Source organism: Electrona antarctica (assembly GCF_951216825.1).
Source record: "Electrona antarctica genome assembly, chromosome: 3".
Taxonomy (NCBI): Eukaryota; Metazoa; Chordata; class Actinopteri; order Myctophiformes; family Myctophidae; genus Electrona; species Electrona antarctica.
Window position 1 is genome coordinate 34,221,173 of NC_136808.1, and position 13,632 is coordinate 34,234,804.

Consider the following 13,632-nt stretch of genomic DNA (forward strand, 5'->3'; position numbering starts at 1 on the left):
ACAATGATAATATAAGCATATTTTAAAGTATCACAATAAGTGTTCCAATCAGACTTGTCATTCTAAAATGACTCATACATACAGTTTGTGTTAAATGTTATAGGGTTTCTTTTATAGAGCAAAATGTATTCTGGTTTATTTGCTTTGAGATCACTCTAGGCTTATTTAACAGCACACCAATCTATTCCTTTATTGGTGACTCTCCCTGGTGCTGTAGGTCCGTCTGACTCCGAGACGTCCACCACTGCAGTTTTTACGTGCAGCTGCTGCTGGTCAAAATATTCTCCTTACACTTTTATAATTCCATTTTAAGACACTGCGTTGCCACCGTTTAGTTTGTTGTGATCCATGAACGCATCGTCGTTAGTGCTCGGCACAAAGCCAACAATAAAACTCTGAAAGGTTTTGGAAACCACTGGTGTAGTCTTTATGCCTGTCTTTCTCCCCGTCCTGTCCTTGCTATCAATTTGACTGTTCCTACCTGTCTCTCTTTCGTCCTCCTGTCTGTCCCTACCTGTCTGTGTGCCTCAGTAGTCAGTTCAGTTCATTTCAGGGTTTTTTTCCGGAATGGTGGACATACAGTTCATACATAGCACACATACATTTTTTTCCTACTCCTTTTGAGTGTCCGTTGCTTATGTCCTGTCTGATATCCGAAAAAGGGCTAGGGAGAAGCCATAGGCTTGTCGGGCCCTACACCTGGAGTCCATTTGTATGTAGGTGCACGTGTAGCAGACTGATGGGACATCTATCTGCCTACACAGTGCATACATTCACGTTGTCCTTAGATATATACATTCATCTACACACAATATATATAAATAAGCATATTATTTTTATATATATAGTCAGTTTGTCCTCCTGCAGGTCTGTTGTCATGTCTCTCATATCATTTTGTTTGCATCATGCTGTCTGTCCCTCTGTCCTTCAGGACACCGTGTACCGTTGTGAAGCCCCTGCCCAGGATCATCCCCATCCACAGGCCGCAGTCTGGGCTTGGGGCCAGGAGGACGGAGTCCATCGTGACAGTCAAGGATGCTAGCAAAGCTGCAACTGTAAATGTAAATGTTACCTCATCTTAATGCCTGATCCCGACTACTACTCCACACCGAGCAGAAAGAAATGGCACTGATATTTATTCATGTTCTACCATGAGCTTCACCTGAAATTAACATCATGATTGCTCTCTGTCACTAATCTTGTGTGTGTGTGTGTGTGTGTGTGTGTGTGTGTGTGTGTGTGTGTGTGTGTGTGTGTGTGTGTGTGTGTGTGTGTGTGTGTGTGTGTGTGTGTGTGTGTGTGTGTGCGCGTGCGTGTGCGTTAAACAGGAGAATGATTTTTCCTGTCCTGAGTCTTCAGAGTTTGGTCTCAATGTATCGTCCATCAACAGGACCAAGAAGGTACATTCTCCAATAATAATAAAACAATCACACCTAAGTTGTATTACTTTTTATGTTTTGGGATGAAATTGGCTTGTTATTGTTATAGGGTCAGCTGATTGACTACAAAGGTATGATCAATGAAGCCACCAGAGGATCTGTTACTGAAACTGAACATATGGTTAGTACTGTGTGTATGAGAAGTTCCTGTGTGTGCGACTGTGCATGTGTGTATTGCAGAGATCCACCCCGCATACCAAACTGCCATTCAGGCTACAGTGCACAAAGGTTTTCTTTATCAGTCTAAAAAGTATTGTAAGCTATTGCCCTGCGCATAATATGTTCAAATTCATTTGTCAGGGTTATTTATACCTGACATTCTGGATTCTGATTCTGATACTGGACAGACGGCCGGAGTCTTATGTTTTTGCCCCTGTCCGTATGTGTGTCTGTCCGCCCGTCCCTCCGTCTGTGTGTCTGTCCGTCCGTGTGTCTGTCCGCCCGTCCCTCCGCCTGTCCGTCTGTGTGTCTGTCTGTCTGTGTGTCTGTCTGTGTGTCTGTCCGTCTGTCTGTCCGTGTGTCTGTCCGTCCGTCCCTCCGCCTGTCCGTCCGTCCGTCCGTCTGTGAACAGCTAATCTCCGGCAACGTTGGACATGGACAGATCGGCATGGAACTTTGCATGCATACTCCCTGGAGGCCAAGAAAGAACCTCTGCTACTACTTTTGTCCAAACCTAACACAAATCGCTACACATTATCTCTATATGTGACGTATCTTATTGCATCCTGATTGGCTAAGATTGGCTTCCAAAGTTAGCAGGATTGGCCCGTTTTGAACAGAATGCCATAAATCATGAATGCAATGTCCGATTGCTGTGAAACGTTGCACGCACATTCCCACTATGCCATGGAAGAAATACCACCCTACATTGACCTCATGGTGGCGCCATTACAGGCAGATTCACGTTTTGCCCTATAGCTCATGAACTCTCATACAATCGAAATACTTTTTCCCACGGATTCCTTGGATTATTACACAACTCTCCAAATAAGCAACACCCATTTCCACTGACAAGTTTTCCACCATGTTGCATTTAGTTGTTACCAGGCCCACAATAAGCTACCTGGCCTGTGCTCAGAGGAGCACATTTTTCTAGTTTTCTTTTATGATATTGCTTTTGGTTTGAATTGACTTTGTTTTTATTTTTAACAGGAGCGCCTGTTGAAGCCTCTCAGTGCATTCTCTGGGATGAACAGTGAAATGAGAGAACTGGCCACAGTCATCAGCAGGGTAACGCACGCACGCACACACCCACACACACACACACACATACCAATTTGACATGATTCGTGTCAGTAATGCTTTGTCTGTTATTCCGTGGGCCATGGTAATGTGTCTCTGGGGTCAAAAACGTCCATAGCCGTCATCACAAATGTGATGAATTATCACATTTGGAAAAGTGGCTATGGCCGTTATTAGCCCAAGGAGTGTTTTTCGTGCAAAACAAATGCTTGCAATGGATTCAGAATCATGAAAAAACACTAATTAGACCATGCTACTTAAAGCAGAATGAAAACATGTACATTTTGCCTGCATATGAGTTGTTAATGGTACCCTGCATAGCTGCCACAAAGTTTCCCAAGGGACTGAAGGGAGTTTGCTATTGGAACAAATTGAGAGGTGATAGTAGACACCTTTATGTTTATGAACACATCTGTGAAGAAAGCTATTGGTAAGCATTTATTTTTTGCATGATTGGTCACAAATTTGGCTAACTTTCCCTAACTATTTTTGCTAATGGCACTTTAAGCCTCCTGCCTGATGGTAAAAGGTCAAATTCAGCGAGGAGAGGGTAGCAAACTGACGAACCGGGTGCCTAGGGGTCAGCACTCACTGACGCCCTCCCTATTCAAACCTGCGTGTCTCTCCCATATAGGACATTTATTTGCACAACCCCAACGTGCACTGGAAAGACATCATTGGTCTGGAGGATGCCAAGCGACTGGTTAAAGAAGCCGTGGTCTATCCCATTAAGGTAAGGTCTGCTATTTAATCCAGAATCCATCTGTAGGCATATAAAGGGATTCTTTTAGGCTGACATTAAGCCTATGGGCTATATCTTGCGCCACCCCTTAACCCTTATCCCTAAACGTATTTGCCATTTTTTGAGTGGTGCAACCACTCCCTTACGGAGCTATGTGTGTGCCTGGGTGGGTGGCTGGGTGGCTGGCTGGGTCTGAGCATGAAGCATGGTTGTTTTTCACCACCTGTGCGCAACCTAACACACACACAAACGCACACGCACATATTAAAACACATTGTGTGCCCTTTCAACATTTTCAAAATAGTGACCCAGGGTGCCCAATGTTATTTTTGACATTTTATTTATTTTTTATAAAAATCACAAAGAATAAATAAATAAAGACGTCCACAGACGTCCTGGGCACCGCATAGCGGTAATTCCCAAGACGTCTGTGGACGTCTTGGGCACACAAATTGTTAACTGTATATATGATGATTTCGGGTGTATATTGCAGTATTGATACTTATACTTTAAGTAAAAAATGCCAATACTCCACCACTATCCTCATTCTCTCTCTCCCTATCCGATTCTAATTCTCCCTCATATTTTCTCTCATCTTTCTCAATCTCTCTCTCTCTCTCTCTCTCTCTCTCTCTCTCTCTAGTACCCACAGTTATTTACAGGTATCCTATCTCCATGGAAAGGTTTGCTGCTGTATGGTCCTCCAGGTAAGACACCACCAAGCTGTCAAGCAACATTTATTGTTTCTGTGTGTTAGACACACACGCGTGCGTGGTTGCGTGCGTGCGTGCGTGCGTGCGTGCGTGTGTATGTTTTAGCATCATTCCATCTTCATATAGGTATAGGCTTAATGTCAGCCGAAAAGAACAGCGTGTCTGTCGCTTTAAGCCTACGGAAGGATTCTAGATTAAATAGCAAACCTCACCTTAATGGGATAGACCACAGCTTCTTTAACCAGTCGCCATATATATATATATATATATATATATATATATATATATGGTTCAGTTTGGTGCCTTGCATGGTTTCCACCGCCATCAGTGTATGGATGTGTGTATGAATGTGTGTGTGAATGTGCATCACACAATCTATGAAAAGCAATCTATATATAATTTACATTTACATTTTACATGTATGTATGTACCCAAACAGTGCATCTAAGTGACAGTGAATGTGACAGTGAATCTGAATGTGTATCCATAACACAGGAACGGGCAAAACTCTGCTGGCGAAGGCAGTCGCTACAGAATGCAACACAACGTTCTTCAACATCTCAGCGTCCACCATCGTCAGTAAATGGAGAGGAGACTCCGAAAAGCTGGTCAGGGTAGGTTATCATCACGGCTGTCAATGTTTGACCGGAATGCTTAGTTGGCTATAATAGGCTATTGTTTGCCAGACGCAGTGTTCTGGTTGAGTTCCTGCTCCTAATAAAGTTGATTTTAATCTAGATCTATACTGTAGCATTATGATCTGTAAGACAAAAGAAAGTGTTCATAAGTTGATTTTAATCTATATCTAGATCTATACTGTAGCATTATGATCTGTAAGACAAAAGAAAGTGTTCATAAGATAAACCTTATAAACACCTGTGTGTGTGTGTGTGTGTGTGTGTGTGTGTGTGTGTGTGTGTGTGTGTGTGTGTGTGTGTGTGTGTGTGTGCGTGTGCGTGTGCGTGCAGGTGTTGTTTGAGCTGGCCAGGTACCACGCCCCCTCCACCATCTTCTTGGATGAGCTAGAGTCTGTTATGGGACAGAGAGGCAGCGGTATGGGGTGAGTAGGATAATATACGAGGAAAGGGGAGAGAGGGGCTGTGATGGGATGAGAGATTACATTAGAAAAGACAATCAAAAACTATAAAATCAAAATGTGTTTGCACTGAAATGTGTGTGAAATGTGGTTCCAGAGGGGAACATGAGGGCAGTCGTAGGATGAAGACAGAACTTTTGGTTCAGATGGATGGACTGTCAAAATCAGATGACCTGGTGTTTGTACTGGCTGCCTCAAACATACCATGGTAACACACACACGCACGCACGTCTATCAGCAATGAATACAAGTATATTATTGATTAACATTATGTACAGTGCAGTCTATCAATAATGAATATAGCAATGCATATATATATATATATATGTGTGTGAATCAATAAATGTACAATCTTTCAACCAACAATGAATATATTAATGGATATGTACAGTCTATCAAAAGTGAATATATGAATACATGTGAATGTACAGTGTACAGTGGTCCATGCAGACAGAAAGGGGAGACAGTGTAGGACAGACCGTCAAACAGTAGGTGTGCTATGTCTCTTCAGGGAGTTGGACCATGCCATGCTGAGGAGACTGGAGAAAAGGATTCTGGTTGGTCTACCCTCAGAGCCCGCCCGCCAAGCTATGATTTCACATTGGCTGCCTCCCCTCAGCTGCACAGGAGGGGTGGAGCTACAGACGCATCTGGACTATGAAGCCCTGGCAAAGGTCAGTCACAGTACATGCCACACCAAAATGTGTCAAAATTGGAAATGTTGACTTTTACCTTTTAAATGTTGGAAAGGTGGGAAAGGTGATCAAACCTAGCCTGGCTCCAGCCCTGAATCGCAACCATTAAAAAATATGTCCTGGCAATAATGAAGTGAAATTAAATGAAAGAGTGTCAGGCTAGGTCAAACCATCATCTACCATAATGTGTGTGTGTGTGTGTGTGTGTGTGTGTGTGTGTGTGTGTGTGTGTGTGTGTGTGTGTGTGTGTGTGTGTGTGTGTGTGTGTGTGTGTGTGTGTGATCCGCAAGATCTTTAACGCCCTGGAGTCACACCAGGAGGGTAGGACACACACGCACGCACACACGTACACACGCACACACACACAAACAGGATGGGAAGGGGAGGGAAATTAGATGAAAGTGTAGTGGAGACTTTCAGGACCGGGGAAGGGGGGGGGCTAAAGGTGAGACTTACCCACTTATCATTACTGACCATAACATGTAAACAAAGCTTTTCTTTTCCTCAGCGGGGGGAGTGGACATGCCTGTCATTCAGCTGGAAACTGTGACGACGGCTGACTTCCAGGAAGTGATCATGCACACCAAACCCTCGGCCAGAACCCTGACAGACAGATACACAGCCTGGGAGACAGAGTACCAATCTGTCTGACACACATTGTTTTGCTGCCTTCAATGAAGCATGAACTACAGAGATAAGAGCATTATTTGCTGGATGCACACCTTTTGCAGGCCACTACTTGGCACAGTGTTTCTCAACCTTTGTTTGGGCCAGTGCCTCCACCCACCCTATCCAATATCCAGGTCCCTTACTTCATCCCTTACAGCATTTGTTAAAAATAAAAGTGGTTACAGTAGTAGCCATGAGTTAATTAATCCACCAGTGTATTCCAGTGTGTTTTTACCTTTTTTGTCGAACCAGACGAGGGTTGCATGATTGCAGAATGTAAACAAAAAAGCCATGTGGACGCATGTATTTAATTTCCACCCGGAACATACATTTTATAAATGCGACCATTGGTTGTTTATTTAGTTTGGGTTGTTAAAAAAGCTTGTTTTGACCAAAAACGAGATCAATCCAGGGCCAGGCAGTGAGGCTGTAACAGCCAACAGGAATTCCACCTCGCACTTGGAGGAGGAGGAAATCTACACACCACCAGACAGTGGCCTTGTGGTTAGAGTGTCTGCCCTGAAACTGGGAGGTCGGGGGTTCGATCATCATCATACCAAAGACTGTAAAAATGGGACCCAATTCCTCCCTGCTTGGCACTCAGCATCAATGGGTTAGATTGGGGGTCAAATCAACTAATAATTTCCGAGTGCGGCGCATGCTGCAGGTCACCGCTCCAAGAGATGGGTCAAATGTGGCGAACAAATTTCACTGCGGTAACGTGTGTGACTAATTGTAAGCTTTTTGGGGGGTTGCCAGTTAAATCAAGTGTGTGACGACATCCCCCACTTAAAGCAGGTTGTGCAGCAAATTAAACATTGTTGTTGTGAGGAACAGAACAGTGGTGCAAAGTGTATTTAGTCTTGTTTATTTGTTCAATGGGGATGGGGCACATTTACTCAAGCACAATTGGAGTGCTTGAGTAAATGTACTTAGTTACTTTCCACCACTACCAGCTGGTAGGCTACGTATAGTTTTTCAAACCGTGCATGCACCACCCAGAGATAAGATAAGATCTATAGACCTGTACATTGCTACACGACAAGTAACTCAATTTCGTACTATTATTTTTATATGCTACTATAATGATGTAGGCCTAGTCCAAGTGTCCAACTATTAGTTTTTTACTGAGCCAATACAAGTGATTGATTGATTGATTGATTGATTGAACGCTTTATTGACGGTTTGCAAGTAGGCTACTGTACAGAGGTTGAAAAAGCCTCTGGCTTAAATAAAGCCTATATTTACCACCAAATAGATGGACACCCAACAACAGCCAACCCAGTAAAAACATGACAAAGATTACGGATATGTCTAATCAAATTGCATACTGTTCTTGCACCTGCCCACCAGCCGACTTTGGAGAGTGTGTCGAGTATTTACATATATCCCACAATGAATGTGCGACAACAGGTGTTTAGTCAGACTCGCAGCCTTTTACCCTATGGTCTTTATCACCACCATGTGGTGATTTAGCGTCAATGCATGATACAGCGATAGGCCTACTTCATGCAGAGATGCAGTGTAGTAACAAGGACCCATGTTTTTGTTTTTGTAGACTCGGATATGTATTTGTTTCAAAGACTCTTGTGTAGGCCTATACCCCTTTATTGGAACAGCTGGCTACTTCTATTAAGGCCTCACTCACATTTGTCTTGTGTCTTGTCCGTGTTTAATGGCCGCCCCAATGCATTTCCAATGGAAGTCACATGGTTTGACAATGCGGGGGAGTGGGGCACAACACAGCCATCAAACAAAAATGTTTTGTCAAACCATGTGACTTCCATTGGAAATGCATTGGGGCAGCCATGAAACATGGACAAGACACAAGACAAATGTTGTATGCATGTTGCAACAGTGTGAGTGAGGCCTAAGGCCTATGATTATAGATTATGATCTATGATTCTGTCTATGATGTCTATGATGTCTGATTATATGATTGATTATGTCTATGATGTATATGATTCTGTCTATGATTCTATGATGTCTATGATTCTGTCTATGATTCTATGATGTCTATGATTCTGTATGATTCTGTCTATGATGTCTATGATTCTGTATGATTCTGTCTATGATGTCTATGATTCTGTATGATTCTGTCTATGATTCTGTATGATTCTGTCTATGATTCTATGATGTCTATGATTCTATGATGTCTATGATTCTGTATGATTCTGTCTATGATTCTGTATGATTCTGTCTATGATGTCTATGATTCTATGATTCTGTCTATGATGTCTATGATTCTATGATTCTGTCTATGATTCTATATGATTCTGTCTATGATTCTGTCTATGATGTCTATGATTCTGTCTATGATTCTATGATTCTGTCTATGATTCTATGATTCTGTCTATGATGTCTATGATTCTGTCTATGATTCTATGATTCTGTCTATGATTCTGTCTATGATGTCTATGATTCTGTCTATGATGTCTATGATTCTGTCTATGATTCTATGATTCTGTCTATGATTCTATATGATTCTGTCTATGATGTCTATGATTCTATGATTCTGTCTATGATGTCTATAAGTGTCCCTTTAAACAAAAACATACAGCTAAAGGATTGGAAATGTCAGTTGAAAACTATTATGTGGACATAAATAAATTATTACAATTATAGGCTATTTGAAAACAACGTGTCACTCTGCTATTTTCCAAATAAATCTTTGGAAAATCAGTTTTTATTTTTTTTATAGGATATTAAAAGAATAAATAAAATCATTGAACACAATTTTGCTATGGGGGTCCCTGCCTGGCAGAAAATATTTTCAGATGGTGTCTGCGGACATGAACATGTTTTTTGATTGATTGATTGATTGATTGAAGTATTTATTAACAGTTTGCAGAATTACACTACACAACTCGTGAGTGAACGACACCATAAAGCATTACACTTGTTTACAATAGGGCCCACCATTTTCACTTCATCAAAACATTTAGAGACCAAAAACAGGAAAAAGGAGGAGGGGAAAAGGGAAAAAAATATAGGCCTACATTGAGGGGGAAAGGGGTGGTTCAGATTGAATACCAAACGACTCGCCCCTTTACCAACTCACCTCCGCTAAATGTTTTAATGTAGTTAACAGTTAATTGAGCCCGACGCTTGATGGCCACGCCTCCTTGTTCTTTTGCTGCAGGATCCATAATCAAGCCATTCAAACGTCGGCCTCCTGGTGGCGCTAAAACAGACCATTCTGGAAAATTTGGGGCAGAGGTTCATTGTTGGCATCCAGGGAGTGTGTGCAAAATGTGGCATCGACCGGGTTAACGGTGCCGGAGATTAGCTGTACACAGACAGACACCGTGGGCACATTTGAGCCGACATAGGCGCGGCCAAAGGAAGCTGACTGACGACGTCTTTCCGGAGTTTTAGACAGCTGGTGGATGGAAAAGAAGCTCCACCCCCGCGGATGACTGCCGCGACGGACAGATTCCCAGAAACGCTCTCCTCCGCGGCAGTCAGCCACGGGGGTGGAGCTTCTTTTCCATCCACCAGCTGTCTAAAAACTCGGAAATTACGTAAAATACAGCTTCTTCTGTCCGCGCATGGAATCTAAACACCGTGGGCACATTTGAGCCGACAGGCGCGGCCAAAGGAAGCTGACTGATGACGTCTTTCCGGAGTTTTAGACAGCTGGTGGATGGAAAAGAAGCTCCACCCCCGCGGCTAACTGCCGCGACGGACAGATTCCCGGAAACGCTCTCCTCCGCGGCAGTTAGCCACGGGGGTGGAGCTTCTTTTCCATCCACCAGCTGTCTAAAAACTCGGAAATTACGTAAAATACAGCTTCTTCTGTCCGTGCATGGAATCTAAAGTGTGCTAACCCCATGGGCACACTTTAGCGGACAGCCGCGGACAGAAGAAGCCTTTGGCCTGGTGGAGACAATAACCTCACTCACAGGACCTGAATTCAGCTTTTGTCCCCACAGGTCTCAAGATTTGCTATTGACAATGAAAGGGGAATTCCAGTCAAATGTTTTTATTTACCAAACAATTACAAAGCTAATGGAGGCTAATGGAGGCTAAAGGGAGCCACCCACAGAGACACAGAGACACAGGCCATCAACGATCACATTCCTAAGGCTAGCAGCCACCATCCTCATCCCCATAGCAGAGTATGACGTTTTTTGCTAGTGGGGTTTTGTGAATAATCACATGAAGTATAAAAGTATGATATATAAGAAAAGTTATAGCTATAATGGTAATGCCTTTATTGATTGTATGCTGTGATTTTAATACACTATATTATTTGTATGTGTTATGGAAATGATTATTTTGTCATTCAGTCATAAAGTGACGTTCAGTCTACACATTAGCAGCAGCTCTGTGTTGTCTGACAATTATTCTTGCACTCATTTTATTCTCCCATATAGAACGACACAATGTAACATAGCTCTGTTTACACAATGCTGTACCCCCCTCCAACTGTATATGTTCCCCATCTTAAATCTTGAATATGGAGAATTAGGCATCATATATGAGATGCAAATATTATAATTGGGATTTCATTTATATTGCATATTTCATCTTACTTACATTTTGTTTACAAGGTGAATATGTACACAGCATATGACCGTGTCCTTAATCATGTTTAAGGAGGATAGGCTATCATAAGCTTTTAGCTTCTGCCTATTTCCTTTTGATCACCTCAAACACTGATGGATGTAAGATTGTATAAATGTGTGCTTGTACTGTGAGTTGATCAAATAAACTAAAACAGTGCCCCACCTCCGCCTCCAATTAAGTGTGAGAATACCACCTTATTCAAGCACAGTCATTGAGATGGATCTCCCTTTAATGTTAAAACTGTATATAGAATGCAGCTATATGCAGAGAAACACAGAGACACAGGCCATCAACGATCACATTCCTAAGGCTAGCAGCCACCATCCTCATCCCCATAGCAGAGTATGACGGTCATTGAGATGGATCTCCCTTTAATGTTAAAACTGTATATAGAATGCAGCTATATGCAGAGAAACACAGGCCATCAACGATCACATTCCTAATTTCCTTTTGATCACCTCAAACACTGATGGATGTAAGATTGTAATAAATATTCCCCAGTTCAAAGTGAATGGGTTGAGATGATGACTGATGTCTCCTTGTCCTCCTTATTCCTCCGTGATTTGCATACTGGTGTGGTGGTTACCTCCAAATTATCCTCAGGTCAGTTTATCTGTTGTGGCCATATAGGAAATAAGCTAATTAAAGTATGTTAAATACATTTCATCAGAAAAGTGAACATTCCAATGTGTTTATAATGCAAACAAATACTAACTTTTAAAAAAAATGGAGAAAAACTCCAGTGTGAAGGTAAAACACAGGTATAATGTTGTTTTTTCTCTCTCTCTCTCTCTCTCTCTCTCTCTCTCTCTCTCTCTCTCTCTTGGATTATTGTAATGCTCTCTATACTGGACTGACAAAGCAGTGTTTACATAAACTCCAGTTTGTTCAGAATGCTGCTGCTAGAATTTTAACTAGTATTTAGTATGTAACTACCGATGTGCTGTCATTGCAATAAATAAAACATGTGATTAGTCATTGACTCATTCAAGTGTTTCAGAACATGTTTGTCACTTAGGAGGGAGTTGCTGTCATCACTGCCATTATTTAGTTGTATATCAACTGACATACCGCACGCATGGCCATCATCAAGTCATAACTTTAACAATCAATTTAGAGTCCAAAATGCTAAAGTAATTCCTACAGTATGACATACCAAAGTTTTTTTTATTTATTTATTTATTCCCCCATTTTTTTTGTATATAACTATTTTTGATAACTTGTTTTTCTATGACTGAAATAGTGCACATTCAATCAGACTCAGCCTTTTTGTAATATACATTTTATTTCACATTTTTTTGTATATACTACTATTTTTGACTATGGGATGGGACTATGGGATGCCTATGCAATGAACGAGTTGGACATCACCCAGCTGCTGGCAGCTGTTGCTGAGGTGAACACGATGCCACACGGGGTCGGACTGGCAAGAGCGGACAGAGCCTGGTCTCCTTTCTCTTTTTTATTCCCCCATTTTTTTTGTATATAACTATTTTTGATAACTTGTTTTTCTATGACTGAAATAGTGCACATTCAATCAGACTCAGCCTTTTTGTAATATACATTTTATTTCAATTGTTTTTGTATATACTACTATTTTTGACTTGAAATTGTTTTACACTGCCCTGTTTTGTCAAATAAAATAACAGTTACGTTAATTCATTTCACCTCTTGTGTTGTGTTTAATGATGGGGACTACTGTAGATCTGCTACTTTCAAATGATTTTAGAGGAGAGAAGGACAAAACAGACAACATTACAATAAGGCATACATTATTATTTCATTTAGAAAAGAAGGTTTACAAAAAAACCTTCTTAAAAAAGTATGCAACTGGGGGAGCATGCTTACAATATTTACTCTTAAATATACTCAATCTTAATCACCACCGTCACCTTGTACTCTACTACCCTCTAGGGGTTACACCGTTTGTCTGTTTTCTGTTTTTATGTTTTGTGTGAGGACTGCGGATGAAAATTAGCATCTTTGCTAATCCCGGTGTATTTACGTTCATGTGACGTTCATTAATATGCTCTGTCCTGTCTAAATAAACAAATAAAGTAAAGTAAAGTAAAGATAATTCGACCCGGTAAAAACGGGTCGAACGGACTCGAATTTGCGGTTGGGCGAGTTGTCCTGGGTCGAAATCTCTGGTGACCTATGAGATGATGCATGATGATGTAGGCCTACGATGATAAGAGCGCCCCTCACTTCACACAGGTGTGATTTTTTTCTCACAAAACCCTCACTCACATTTAAATTAAGCCATAGTCATAGGTACCCTTATATGAAACTGTTTTGGTTTAAATGTAATTTAATTTGAAAAAATCACACCTGTGTGAAGTGAGGGGCGCTAATATATTAAAGTCTAACTCATGTTGATTTTGGTGATGTAATGGTGATGTAAAACAAACGGTGTCAAAACAAACTCTCTTATAATTCTCTTTATTGTTAATGGCATTTAATG

General features: G+C 41.4%; 1 protein-coding gene across 1 annotated transcript; it reads left to right on the plus strand.

Annotated features, from left to right (window-relative positions):
- Positions 1-935: 935 nt before the first annotated feature.
- Positions 936-8,025, plus strand: LOC306919758 (katanin p60 ATPase-containing subunit A-like 2). Its single transcript, XM_079496310.1, has 12 exons — positions 936-1,061; positions 1,329-1,400; positions 1,489-1,560; positions 2,592-2,669; positions 3,316-3,414; positions 4,067-4,130; positions 4,632-4,750; positions 5,105-5,196; positions 5,330-5,440; positions 5,744-5,906; positions 6,218-6,248; positions 6,436-8,025. The coding sequence occupies exons 3-12, from the start codon at positions 1,513-1,515 to the stop codon at positions 6,576-6,578; spliced, it is 948 nt and encodes a 315-aa protein (XP_079352436.1). The 5' UTR covers positions 936-1,061; positions 1,329-1,400; positions 1,489-1,512; the 3' UTR covers positions 6,579-8,025.
- The last annotated feature ends 5,607 nt before the right edge of the window (positions 8,026-13,632 follow it).

Coding starts and splice junctions, on each gene's coding strand:
- LOC306919758 (XM_079496310.1), top strand. CDS start 1,513: ATGATCAATGAAGCCACCAGAGGATCTGTTACTGAAACTGAACATATG. Junction 3,415..4,066: donor CCGTGGTCTATCCCATTAAG/GTAAGGTCTGCT, acceptor CTCTCTCTCTAG/TACCCACAGTTATTTACAGG. Junction 5,441..5,743: donor GCTGCCTCAAACATACCATG/GTAACACACACA, acceptor ATGTCTCTTCAG/GGAGTTGGACCATGCCATGC.